Source organism: Lepidochelys kempii, chromosome 2 (assembly GCF_965140265.1).
Source record: "Lepidochelys kempii isolate rLepKem1 chromosome 2, rLepKem1.hap2, whole genome shotgun sequence".
In the NCBI taxonomy this organism is placed as follows: Eukaryota; Metazoa; Chordata; order Testudines; family Cheloniidae; genus Lepidochelys; species Lepidochelys kempii.
In genome coordinates, this window is record NC_133257.1 from 52,679,219 (window position 1) to 52,691,970 (window position 12,752).

Here is a 12,752-nt window from a genome sequence, read left to right on the forward strand (position 1 = left end):
ATATTTCAACAAACCCTTCAAGTAGCATTTCTTTATGAATTATAATTTCAATATAATTCATTCTACTTTCACACTCTCTGATAGCTTTTGATTGATCAGCTCTCCCAGTTGATAAGTTCTACTAAATTGTTGTTAATATGTACAAGGTCATGGATAACTGAGTTTGATATTCATTCTGATGCAGTTTTGAGTGCTCTGTGATAGTTCTACATATACTGTTTGAATATTTGCTAAATGCTGCAAAGATAAAATTAAAAGTTTTAAACATTATTAAACATTTGCAAGAATGGTGGGCCAAATTCTGAAGTCCTTACTCAGGCAAAATTTATCACTGCTTGAATGAGAGTTTTGCCTGAGTGAGTCCTTAGAAAAGAGTAAGGATTTAATAATTTAAATCTGTTTTAGTATTGCTGGAATATATTAACATTATTTTGACATCAGTAATGTAATTTAGTAGTGATTGATTGTACATGGGCTTTTTTTTTCCAAAATAGGAAGCAACTAGCACTGTAAGAAGAACAGGAGTACTTGTGGCACCTTAGAGGCTAACAAATTTATTTGAGCATAAGTTTTTGTGAGCTACAGCTCACTTCATTGGATTCATCAGAAGTGAGCTGTAGCTCACGAAAGCTTATACTCACATAAATTTGTTAGTCTCTAAGCTGCCACAAGTCCTCCTTTTCTTTTTGCAGATACAGACTAACACGGCTGCTACTCTGAAACCTAGCACTGTAAGGAAATTTGTTACATTTTGCTTAGCAGGTTAACAACATTAGTTTTAGCATTCATATTTAGGTTGGATTCTGCTCTACAGTAGAGTTGCTCTGAATTTATCTCTGTGTAAACTAGATCAGAATATGGCCCCTTTTTTCCACAAATCAGTAATATTGGGTCTGATGCTCATTTACAGGTAGCCCCCCCTTTATACTGCTTTGGCAATGTAAAGGGGCCATAAAGTGAAAGTAAAAGTAAATTACAATTATACTTATTTTAAGCCTCCTTTACGCTGCCAAATGTGTTAGTGTAAATGCAAATCAGGTCCACTTTGTGTTTGTTTTCTTCTTGTCAACCTCATTTAGTCGTTTTCTTTTGTATTTGTATTTCAAAAATGTTTTTGATTAAATCTCCATCTCACTGAGGCAAAGGGAAGCTGTAAAACCAGAGAACACAAAGCACTGCCATAAATGTGTCAGAAAATTACATTTGAAAGCATGTTTCCTCCTTTGTTTTTCTGAACAAACAGCATTTTTAAATGGTGCTAAGTTCACAAGTTGATACCAGGTGTGCTGCTTAGCTTGGTCATGGGACTGAAGTGCAACTCATTCAAAAAACAGAAAAAAGGAGAAACACACAAGAATTCCAAAGTGCTGTAATCAAAAACTGAAACAGTTTTGCATTATGTACTAATGTATTGTTTTGTGCTTTGTCAGCGATGAGCTAATTATTTGTACATTTTCAAAAGGAATTGTGCAACTCACTAACTTGCCCACATTTTGCACTCTGACCCCGATCCTGCAAACACTTAAGCACATAAGTGAGTATAATTATACATGAGTTTAATGTTTGCAGGATTGGGCCCTGTGTTGTGAGCAATGGATATTTTTAATAATTTCTCATGCTTTAGAGCCTGATCCAAAATCCGTGGAAGTCAGTGAAAGATTTCTATTGACTTCAGTGGGTTTTGGATGAGGCTTTTGGTAACGAGCGAAGGAAATGATTCTTGTGCCTGTACTACCACTGAGAATGAGACTTGTGTGTGAAAAAGTGAGGAAGAGTTTGTGAGGGACAGGAAACTGCAGGTACTGTCAGCTTTGGAAAAATTCCAGTCTCACATTTAATACTGAATTTTATTATTTACTTGCTAAGCACCAGCAGAGTGCTTGGCACTGTATGAGTGTGGGGGGGGAGGGGGTCCCCGGGAGGGGGTTCCCTGCTCCAGGGCAGGTATTTCTAAATAAATAAATAAAGATCTGATACATAAACACACTGGCAGACCATGAGGTTGATGTTGGAGCAGTTTTGATTGTTTGGTGTTTTAACAGTAGGCTGATGACAGCATTTTTACAGATATGGGTTAGTGTTTTGGGGCTGTGTAAGAATCTTCTCGGGGTGGGGGGTGTCTGAAATTACAAACCAAGGATTTAGGGATACTCAGAAGTTTAAGATTGGGGAATGTGTATAGCACATTTAGGGTTTCTGCCAGTCAAAGGGAGGGGATTTGATTTTTTAATCTAATTTATTTTATCTATCAATTTGGGCCCTATTCAGGGAAAACATTCCTATGCATGATTGTAGTGAAACATATGCTTAAGTCGCACTGAAGTCAGTATGTCCTAGGAATGCTCAAAATTAAGCATGTGCTTCAATGCTTTCCTGAATCAAGCACTCATCAATCTGACTGCTCCAGATATAGTTATATTCCAGAATAGTTTTTTGTCTCCCCGCTTCAGCGTTTTCTTTTCTAGAAAGGTGGTGTCAAGGCTGATTCCCCACTCTGGCACTTAGAGTGCAAAAGGTGGGGGCCCGCAAGGATTTTAAAAATTAATACTGGCCACTCCAGGCTGGTATTAAACTCCCAAGGTCACAACTTCTCTCTGTCCTTGGATGGGTAGATGCTGCCACCACCCAAGTGCAAAGCCCTCCCCCCTTTCTAGAACCCAGGAAGGAAGACTTGGGAATTCCTTCCTGTGGGGGTACCCTCAAGCCCTTTCACCCCCCCTTCCCGGGAAGAGCTGAGCAAAAAAAAAAAAAAAAGGAAATTAGCTGTTGTCACCAGTCAATTAAACAACATATGCACAAACCTTTTAGGGACACAAAAATCCAGTCCTGCCACCAAGAGGGACTTTATAGCTAACTGGCTGGCTGGGTGTCCATAAAAGGGAGCTAACCCCCCTCCCTTCATTTATCACAGGTGGGTTTTTTACTGAAACAAATTTTAGTAAGATCAGTCTGTCCTCTTTGCAAACTGAGTTATCTGGCTTTTCTCTGCCTAAGGTAAACATGGTAACTGAGCACCAGATAAAAGCAAACGGATCTCCTTAGCTTTAACTCATGACATCTGTTAACTCCTGTTGTTGCTGTTCTTACAGAATCCTTGAACGGATCTTGGAAAGAAGGAGGATTTGTGCCTTCTAGTACCAGCAGTAGTGGATACTGGAGCTGGAGTGCACCCAGTGATCAGTCCAATCCATCCACCCCATCTCCGCCTCTGTCTGCTGACAGCTTCAAACCCTTTCGAATGCCCTCTCAGCCTGATGATAGTATTGATGAAGCCGAAACCAGCAATCTCCTTTTTGATGAGCCCATCCCTAGGAAGAGAAAGGTTCGCCTCCTGTGCAGCTCCACAGTGCTATTCATCCGGGATCCTGTTCTGCTGGGGAGGGGGAGGAAGAAACCCACAAAAGATCACACAAACAACTTTGCAGGGAGTTTCAGAGGCTACACAGATACTCTCCATAGCCCCGTGTATGTGCTAGCCCATGCAGCATGTCCCCCTTAACTCCACCCCTCTGGCTAGTACACATGCTGCCATCAGCACCAAGTGTTTGCTAGCAGATGTTGGGGACACACATAGCTCCTGCCCAGAGAAGCAGCAAGATGCTCCCTGAAGAGACCCCTGGCCACGCAGGGGATTTCTGCCCTGCTTTGGCAAATTCCTTTGGGATAGGCTGTAACAGGCAGCCTCTCCCTTTTCCCTTTTTGCCATCACAAGGCAGGATTTGGCCCTGTATTTCTAGTTCACTGAAAATGTTGGTAGCTTATCGGATGCCCTAATAAGGTGAAGCACTCAGAACAAACATGAGGGGCGGGCGGGGAGACAAACTGAATCTGTATAGTGTCATCAGGGCAAATTTATCCCTAGGGAAACTTCACTGAAATCAACCTCACTCCGCCAAGGAAGGATCCGTGTGGCCACTCACAACTAAATAAATGAAACTAAACCAAATGCTTTAATTTGGTATGTAACTCCCCTTCCCCCATCACTATGCCAGCAAGCAAAGTGCCTCTCTTGAAGAAGAAAACAAAGAGATGGCATTAGTCCAAGCTTTCTTCACTCCTAACACAGCAGGATAGATTTTACATAGCAAGATGAAAAAGAGCTTTGTGTGAGAAAGAGAAAAACAAGGTATTTATCCTTTCTTGGTGACTTCTTCTCTTGATCAGATCGAGAGCAATAATTGCCGCACTGCTGGCAGGATGAAGTTTTAATGATTGTTTTTAAACCCGATCAGATTTTATCTTTTTGCTACAGGAGTTGCTCATTTGGTGTCCCACAATCACGCTTGCCTTTGTTGGGACATCTTTTGCGAGGGTGATATAAAATACTGTTCCCTGTTGCTAAATAAAAAAACAGTATGGAGAACACATTTGCTATGATAAACTAAAAGTTAGTTATTAAAATAAATCCAGAGATAACTCTGGGGGTTGTGGGAGGACAGAGAGAGAAAAAGAAATGCTGTGATTTTTTTATTACCCAGTTAAAGCTGTGTTTGTCATTGTTCTGATTGTTCAGCAATGATTAGGCAGATGTTTTTACAACTGCCATTCTTACTGTTTTATTATTCATATTTTACATACCCTCCACAAACATTTTATACTTGATGGTCTGTTTTGGTGTTTTCAGTTTTTGGCTTGTACAACAAACATCAAATTTGTATAAGGAATGAATGATATTACATGGGGTTCACCTGTAGCAAATTCACTTTCTCCTATGTTTTCATTCTGACCCTGACTAGTAATTGTCTGATTGTGACTTTGCACTTTGGAGAAAAATATTTATGATCTAATTACTGGTTTGTTAGCACTGTCAGTCCACAAAGTGTAAATGTGAAAATACAGCGATTGATAACTTCACCAATTAGGAGTAACAGAATGCCTAATCAGTTAGTGTCAAATTACTTCTGTTTCATGGAGTCACATCTTGGACAATGTCATCTACTCCGCTTCCACCCCTCAAGAAAGTTGAATGTTTACATTTTGCCATAAATTCAACCCATTCCCCACCAAATCACTTACTTATTTCTGAGTGGGAGGAGTTAAAAGCACTAAAGAATGATCAGGCAATTGCTTGACTATCTTAATATTCAGAACTCACTAATTTGGAGAAGAGAAGGTGCCTATAACAGTAAAACAGTTTCTATAGAAATGGACTATTCCATTGCCAGGGAAAGCAATAAATTCTTGAAAATTGGCAGGTTTCATGAGATCCAGTCTCTGGCTGACTGTTGCCTTTTTAACACACTGCCCTGTGTGTGGAGATGTGGGTGTGTCTCTATTTAAATTTAATTTTATCCAGTGTTTTGATTTATCATTCTATAAAGTTAGTGGGAGGTGGCTCTTTGTTATACTTAACATTATTTGTATTTGTGGCCTTATTTTCCTAGATGCTGAGCACCCACCGTTCCTAGGGAAGTCATTGGAAGCTGTGGGTATTAAGCTCCTTTGAAAATCAGGCCACTTATCCTTCACGTGTTCAAGAGCCAGATTCTGCTTTTTCATCCCATATAGATTGACTGAAGTCAATGGGCTGCAAGGTCTTTAATTAGGGGTAGAATCTGGCCCTAAGTTTTCTTGCAAAATGATCCAGGAGGTGTTGCAGGGGGATCCCAATTTCTGCTGTAGTTACACCAAGTGTAAATCCAGAGTAGCTCTATTGTATTCAGCAGAATTACACCAGTGTAACTGACAGCAGAATATGGCCCAGTTTAGGATGGAGTAACATATAGTTGCGATGTATTATCTTTCATGTGAACATATGAATAATAGCATATTTTTTTAAAACCTGCTTTTCTTATAACTTGTCAGAACTCCATGAAGGTAATGTTCAAATGCCTATGGAAAAACTGTGGAAAGGTACTGAGCACAGCTGCAGGGATTCAGAAACACATCCGGACCATTCATCTTGGGTAAGAGGACAATCGTTCTTTGAAGAGATTTGGTACTGACCCATTTTCAGATTCTTCAGTGCTCACACAAGCAGGGCCAGGTGGAGGCATAGGCATCCTGGACCAGCTTTTGGAGTCAAGTGATTACATCAGAATTTAAGGTGCCATTTAAAAAACAAACTAACAATCCCCTTCACCCCAGAAATGTGGCATGAGTGTAACCATCACAGTGGTTTCAAAAAGGAGCTTCGTTATTCACATAGCTGAAATTGCGTAACTTAGATCGATTCCCCCCCCCCCAGTGTAGACCAGGCCTAAATGAGGTAAATTTGGTGCAGTGACACAGTATATTTCATGTGCAACAAAGGGATTTAATCATTTTAAGTTGAAATCTCAACAGAGCCTTTACTACAGATGAATGACTGATGCCTCCACAATCCATTTTAGGGATTTCTAAGGCACTTCTTCTTCTAGCGTCAAAGTCCCATTCCAAGTTAGAGAAAGTGGCTTTCTTTACTAGTGGAAATACGACTAATGAAACTGGTGACTGCCCACCTTTGCTATCACTTCGACTAGTATGACAAATACACTGTATTTTCCATAGCCATACTTCATGTGAGGATCTCGAAGCACTTTACCGACATTAACTATTTACCGCGAGGCAAGTATCTCAATTTACTGATGGGTAAACTGAGGCACAGAAGTTAAGTGATGGGTCCACGGGCAAAAAAATGAGTCAGTGGCAGGGTCAAGAATGCCACATAGAAGACTGACTTCTAGTCCCCTGCTCTAAATACTACACAAGACTTCTGCCAAGCACTTCCCTGCAAATGAGTAAAATGTTTATATGATACACACATCACTCTTTATAAAAGTAAGCACAGCTGAAGCTTAAATGTTCATATATTTAATTTATTTGCTATGTATCTGGGACTTTAAAAATTAACCTTGAATTGCAACAATCTTGCCTTAGTATAGTAATATGTGTGTTGTCTTTTCTTGAATTAGACGTGTAGGAGAGTCTGACTACAGTGATGGAGAGGAAGATTTTTACTATACAGAGATCAGGCTCAACACAGACTCAGTAGCAGATGGCTTAAGCAGCCTTTCTCCAGTCTCTCCATCTCTAGGATCTCCTCCTCCTTTTCCCACCCAAGATGCAAACCGTCCTGAAACTTCATGTGCCAAAACTGAGACTAAATTGATGACACCTTTGAGCCGCTCAGCTCCTACCAATCTCTACCTCGTACACACAGATCATGCTTACCAGGTAAAGTTAGTGACAGTGAACTAACCTATTTAATAGAATTCAGTGATCACACACCTGCTTGAGTTTAACAACCAAAGCCCCTTTACATCAACTGGCTAATGTTTTTTGTATAAGAGAGACACTGGGAGAGACTGATACGGCCTGGCCCATATTGGATTTTTCTGCACACGTCCTAGTGGCTGCCAAAACATTTCTGATTTGTCTGTTGTGAGGTGGGCAGCTTTGCATACAAGTGGTTGAGCAGGAAAAATAAAAAGAAGGCTATAATATCTACCACTCTGACTGGTAATTCTTTACAAATGGCAGAAAAACCCAAGCAGATTCCAACTTCTATTAGAGAACTTTCCAACTTAATTCAAACAGCATGTAAAAATGGGCTAGAAATTATTTTGAAAACTCTTGCTTTTAACATGCTTTGATCTCCTGGACACCATATAATTTCTAAGAAAAATACGGTCTTTGAAGTATTGGGGTCCATGGCCTGCTTATGGACATGAGAAATGAATTCTTACCACATGTAATAAATTTAATACTTTTTTTCATATATTGTGTGTGTATTTTACACAAACTAAAAACCTTGCATCTGCAAGCACCAAAGCAATATAATATACTCACTTGGATCTGATATCTAGTCTTTAGTGAGACCACCTCCAGCTGTACATTAACTACAAGTAGAGCCCTACAAAAGTCACGGTCCATTTTGGTCAATTTCACAGTCACAGGATTTTTAAAATAATAATTGTCATGATTCCAGCTATTTAAATCTGAAGTTTCACAGTATTGTAATTTTAAGGGTCCTGACCCATAAAGGAGTGGGGGGGGAAGGTTGCAAGGTTATTGTGGGGGGGTTGCGGCACTGCTACCCTTACTTCTGCACTGCTGCTGGCGGTGGCGCTGCCTTCAGAGCTGGGCGGCTGGAGAGCGGCGGCTGCTGGCCAGGATCCCAGCTCTGAAGGCAGCGCCGCCGCCAGCAGCAGCGCAGAAGTAAGGGTGGCGTGGTACGGTATTGCCACCCGTACTTTTGCGCTGCTGCTCTGCCTTCAGAGCTGGGTGCCCAGCTAACAGCCGCTGCTCTCTAGCCGCCCAGATCTGAAGGCAGCACAGAAGTAAGGGTGGCAATACTGTGACCCGCCCTGCAACTCCCTTTTGGGTCAAGACCCCCAATTTGAGAAACGCTGGTCTCCCCCGTGAAAGCTGTATAGTATTGGGTAAAAGCACACAAAAGACCAGATTTCACGGGGGGAGTCCAGATTTCACAGTCTGTGATGAGTTTTTCATGGCCGTGGATTTGGTAGGGCCCTAGGTATAAGATAATTGGAGGTAGGTTTGTCAGTGCTTTGGGTTTTCCTTGGAGGTCTCTCATTCAAGTATTTTGGGAAATAGCAGTGATGACACCATTATCTGAGTGAGCATTGAACCAATGCTCCGGCATGGTGCTAATGGATACACCATCTTCCCTTCAAACAAACTTTTGTTAGCCACTTGATGCTGCTAATCTTGCCAATTGTCTTTTTGTTTCAAACATTCCTGTTTTCGGAAAATTATTGCAGAGATTGTGATAAAGCAATTCTGATATCACTGAGAGTTACCAGATCTCCTTGATAACTTTCAGTCAGGCTTTCATTATGGATATAGCACAGAGACATTACTGACCTCATTGGCTGATGCCCTCCTATCACTAGATAAGATTGTGTGTCGGTGTTGATTTGCGTAGATCCATAGCAGCTAGTCACATACAGACCTTAGTTGCCTAGATATTGTTGTTCAGACAGTCCTGATCCTTTCCCCTTTGAGAAATCCCAGAGATTGGCTTTAGACAGTACTTATGTGTCCTGAGAACTATCTTGTGCAGAAGTCTGCAATATTCTAGTTTGTCATCTCTCCTGCTGAACGTGACTGCGAGTCTAGTGAGGGAGACACTCAGATACGGTGAGTGGCTGCAAACAAACATGATATTTTAAATTGATATTGGCTGGTTGAAACAACTAAAGAATGCAAGGAAAGCTCACTTTTAAATAGTCTAAATGTAAAACAAGAACCTTGTGATGATAAAGGTTGATTGACAAGAGGCATAGGAAGCCAGTCCTAAAGGCAGCTACTCATTCACCCTGATAAGCAGAGAGGAACAAATTGTGAAATACTGACTTTATACAGTAAGAAAGGAGTTAAGAAGATGTGTTGAAGGAAACCCCAAGTACCTCAGCAGAGCACATCTTTTAGCCAGGTTCCAACAGCCCATAGAGGAGGAGGCAGCTCAACAGAAAGATGCTCATCACAAATGTGATGAGCACATTCTAAAACCTAGATGGAAGGAAAAGGAGTGAGCTGAGGGGACAATTGTGTTTTTCAAAATCTTGATTTAACTTTATTTTTTTCAATAACTGCCCTTATATGCTGAGAATGATTTCAGCCCACTGTTTTAAACAGGGAAAGCTGTTTTTCCGTATGTTTATCTTATAATTGCAGAATAACTACCTCATGTTGTTGATCATTAACCATTTTGGTATCTGAAATTTCTCTCCTTAGTAGTTTCAACCAGAAAGTAACATTACTTTAAAGTACTATCATTCTAGTTAAAGTTTTTGTTAGAATTGACCAGATGCTGGTTTTTGGAACTTTATATATATGGTAGTTGCCCTGAGGAATTAGATAGTTTGGGGAGGAAATTGTTAAAGAAATCCATTTTGTGAGAAAATCCAGCTTCCTAGAGATACCCAGACATGCTTATTTAATTCTCCAGTTGTAAATAGAATGGCAAAGTAATTTCCTTATTTTTTTTTGTTAGCAGCAAGACTTTGTATTGCACAGTAAAGTGTGACTTCTCCTGCTATGCAACTGTGATATAGTAAAATATGGATTGTCTTTGTAATTACTCCCTGGCGACTTCTACACCAAAAAAATTAAAAATTCTGTGCACAATATTTTAAAATTCTGCATATTTTATTTGTCAAAATAACACAGTATAATCATGCCAGTTTCAAATATGTTAGTAATTTATTTCAAAATACCTGTCAACAAATATGTCTGTCACAATACAGACAACAATAAAAGATTCAGGAAATCTTTTCTGACGATTCCTTAGTAGGCATATTAATACAGAACTTTGAGTAATAATTCATTTAAACTACAATACAGAAACGTATTTGATGCACCCCTCAGAAGCCGTGCAGAAGCTTCGGGGAGTCAGGGGTAATAGAGGAGCTGAGAGAGAATGAAGTAATTGCTAGAAAGGAGCCTGGGAGTGGTTGGGGGGAGTATGGAACATGGGGTTTTTTTGCAGGGGGTTCTGGGGGGAAGGGATTGTTAGGGAGCCTCCCTCTGCAGGCCCTGGCTGACCCTAGCCTCTCCCAAGCACATCTGCCCCTGTCCCCATGTGTCCTTCCTTCCCCCTACCCCCACATGTCCGTGCATCCCCACTTGGCCAACCCCTGTCCCCATGTGGCCCTTCACCCCCCCACTCAGCCCTGTTCCAGTCTGACCCCCCACTAGCCCTTCTGGTCTATGTACTCCCCCCACCCCCAAGCAGCCCTGTGTGTCCTCACTCTGTCTGTCCCTCCAGGCAGGGCACTGTGAGGAACGCAGCCTCTGCTCTCTCCCTAGCGGCTTCTGACTGCTACATCTGGTGAGCAGTGAACTGGTTGCCTCTGTTCTGGCACAACAGCAGCCCCGGGTGGGTGAAAGGTGTAACTGCAGAGCCTCTCTGGCAGAATGTATTTTCTGTGGAGAAAAAAAAAAATTCTGCAGGGCACATGAATTCCCCCCGGAGTATTGTAATGGAAACGTTTTTACACCAATTACATACAAGAGAAAAGTGCCAAAAAAGTATTTAGAAATTTGGTCACATTTTTTTGTGTACTCAGTGGAGCAAGCGAGAATCTTTTGCCTGTTTCTTTGAATATTAATCTGGTCCTGATGAAGTATATTAACGTTTTATTGTAACTTTGCCTTAATGAAAAGTTTCAAAAGAAAAAAAATTATACATGGATTTCTGAGTTCATACCTAGTAGTGTTTGATATAAGACCTGAGCTTTTAGAGGTTTCCTTATAGAAGCCGTTTCTCAGGAGACCTATAGCCTTTTTTCTGCCCAGTTAAATAATGATCACATATAAAGACCTTGTTCTTTCTTTGTTGCCCTATTCGTGCTTATCCCCACAGAGAACAAGGGTAGAATGCTTGTCACAGCCATCATTGTGGAATTATTTTGAGCTGCTGAAAACCTGGTTGATTTGCAGTTTCAAAGAGCAAAAGATCTTGTTGCAATGCTTTGGAAGAGGAGCACTTCTTTTTGTTGGAATATTTTCTTTTTAAACAGGCTACTCCTCCAGTGAACATTCCAGGGTCAACAAAGTTCACTCCAAATGGCCGTAGCTTTAGCATCTCTTGGCAGTCCCCTCCAGTTACCTTCACGGGCATTCCGGTAAGTGGAAGATGAACAAAGACTGTACCTAACCAATGAAAAGTTTTAAAACTTACCAGTAATGCTCTTATGATTGAAATTAAATGTGACAGAGATACAGAGAAACAGATAAATTCCCACAGGTCCTGATTCTCCTCTTATGCCAGCAGTTCTCAAACTATAGGTTGGAACCCCAAAGTGGGTTGTGATCCCTTTTTAATGGGGTTTCCAGGGCTGGCATTAGACTTGCTGGGGCCCGGGGCCAAAGTCCGAGGCCCCACCGCCTAGGGCCAAAACCAAAGCCTGAGCCCCACCACCGGGGGCCAAAGCCCAAGGGCATCAGCCCTGGGTGGCAGGGCTCAGGTTACAGGCTTCTGCCTGGGACTGAAGCTCTTGGGCTTTGGCTTTAGTCCTCCCACCTGGGGCTGCAGGACTCCAGCAGGCTCAGGCTTTGGTTCCCCCCTCCTGGGATCATGTAGTAACTTTTGTTGTCAGAAGGGGATCGTGGTACAATGAAGTTTGAGAACCCAAGTGTTATACTACATTGGGAGTAACTGCATGTAAGTCAATTTACAATCTTTAAATAATTAGAGAATTGGGTCTGTAGTATATTTTTAAAACTATCTGATTACAAAAGAATGAACTGGGTAGCTAGAGAATCTGTAAAATCTTCTACATTTGCCACTGCATGTGTCCGTTCTGTATATTCCTAAAGGATTAATTATAAAACCAGAGGAAATCAGCAATTTGATCATTCTCCTAGAAGGCTTATTAGAAAGGTATTTATGTTTTAAAGAATCTAGCAGAGGTGTTGATGTCCAAAAGATACTCTTGGGGGAATTCTGTGTCACTGCACGTGAACAGAATTCATTCCCCCGCAGATTCCTTCGCTTCCCTGCAGAAAAAATGACTTTCTGATGGGGAAGCAAAGGGAAGCTGCAAGAGCAGTCATGGTACAACGTTTCAGGCAGCCAGAGCAGCTCACAGAGAGGTAAATCACTGCAGGGCTGGGGACACCCCAGTCAGTAGCTCCTACCCTGAGCCAGGATCAACTGCTAGTCCTGGCTGGGAGGAGAGGCTGGGGCTGTGTCAGATCCACCCCCAGAAACCTCCCCTAGCTGCAGGAAACTCAGCTTCCTGCCCCTATCACTCCTCAGCTGTGGGGAGGAGGTGTCACTCTACGGGGAGCTGCTCCTCCAT

At 41.6% G+C, this 12,752-nt stretch overlaps 1 protein-coding gene across 4 annotated transcripts in view; it reads left to right on the forward strand.

Annotated features, from left to right (window-relative positions):
• The window catches only part of ZNF704 (zinc finger protein 704), a 153,380-nt gene that overhangs the window by 109,330 nt on the left and 31,298 nt on the right, over positions 1 to 12,752 (forward strand). For 3 of the 4 annotated variants that reach the window (XR_012157153.1, XR_012157154.1, XM_073330740.1), the window contains exons 4-7: positions 3,090 to 3,322; positions 5,806 to 5,906; positions 6,894 to 7,155; positions 11,469 to 11,573. Coding sequence is in view for 2 of the 4 variants with exons in the window: in XM_073330740.1 (XP_073186841.1) it covers positions 3,090 to 3,322; positions 5,806 to 5,906; positions 6,894 to 7,155; positions 11,469 to 11,573 (701 nt within the window). In the remaining 2 variants the exon portion in view is untranslated. The remainder of the gene's footprint in view (positions 1 to 3,089; positions 3,323 to 5,805; positions 5,907 to 6,893; positions 7,156 to 11,468; positions 11,574 to 12,752) is intronic. The other variant, XM_073330741.1, reaches the window with a different exon arrangement.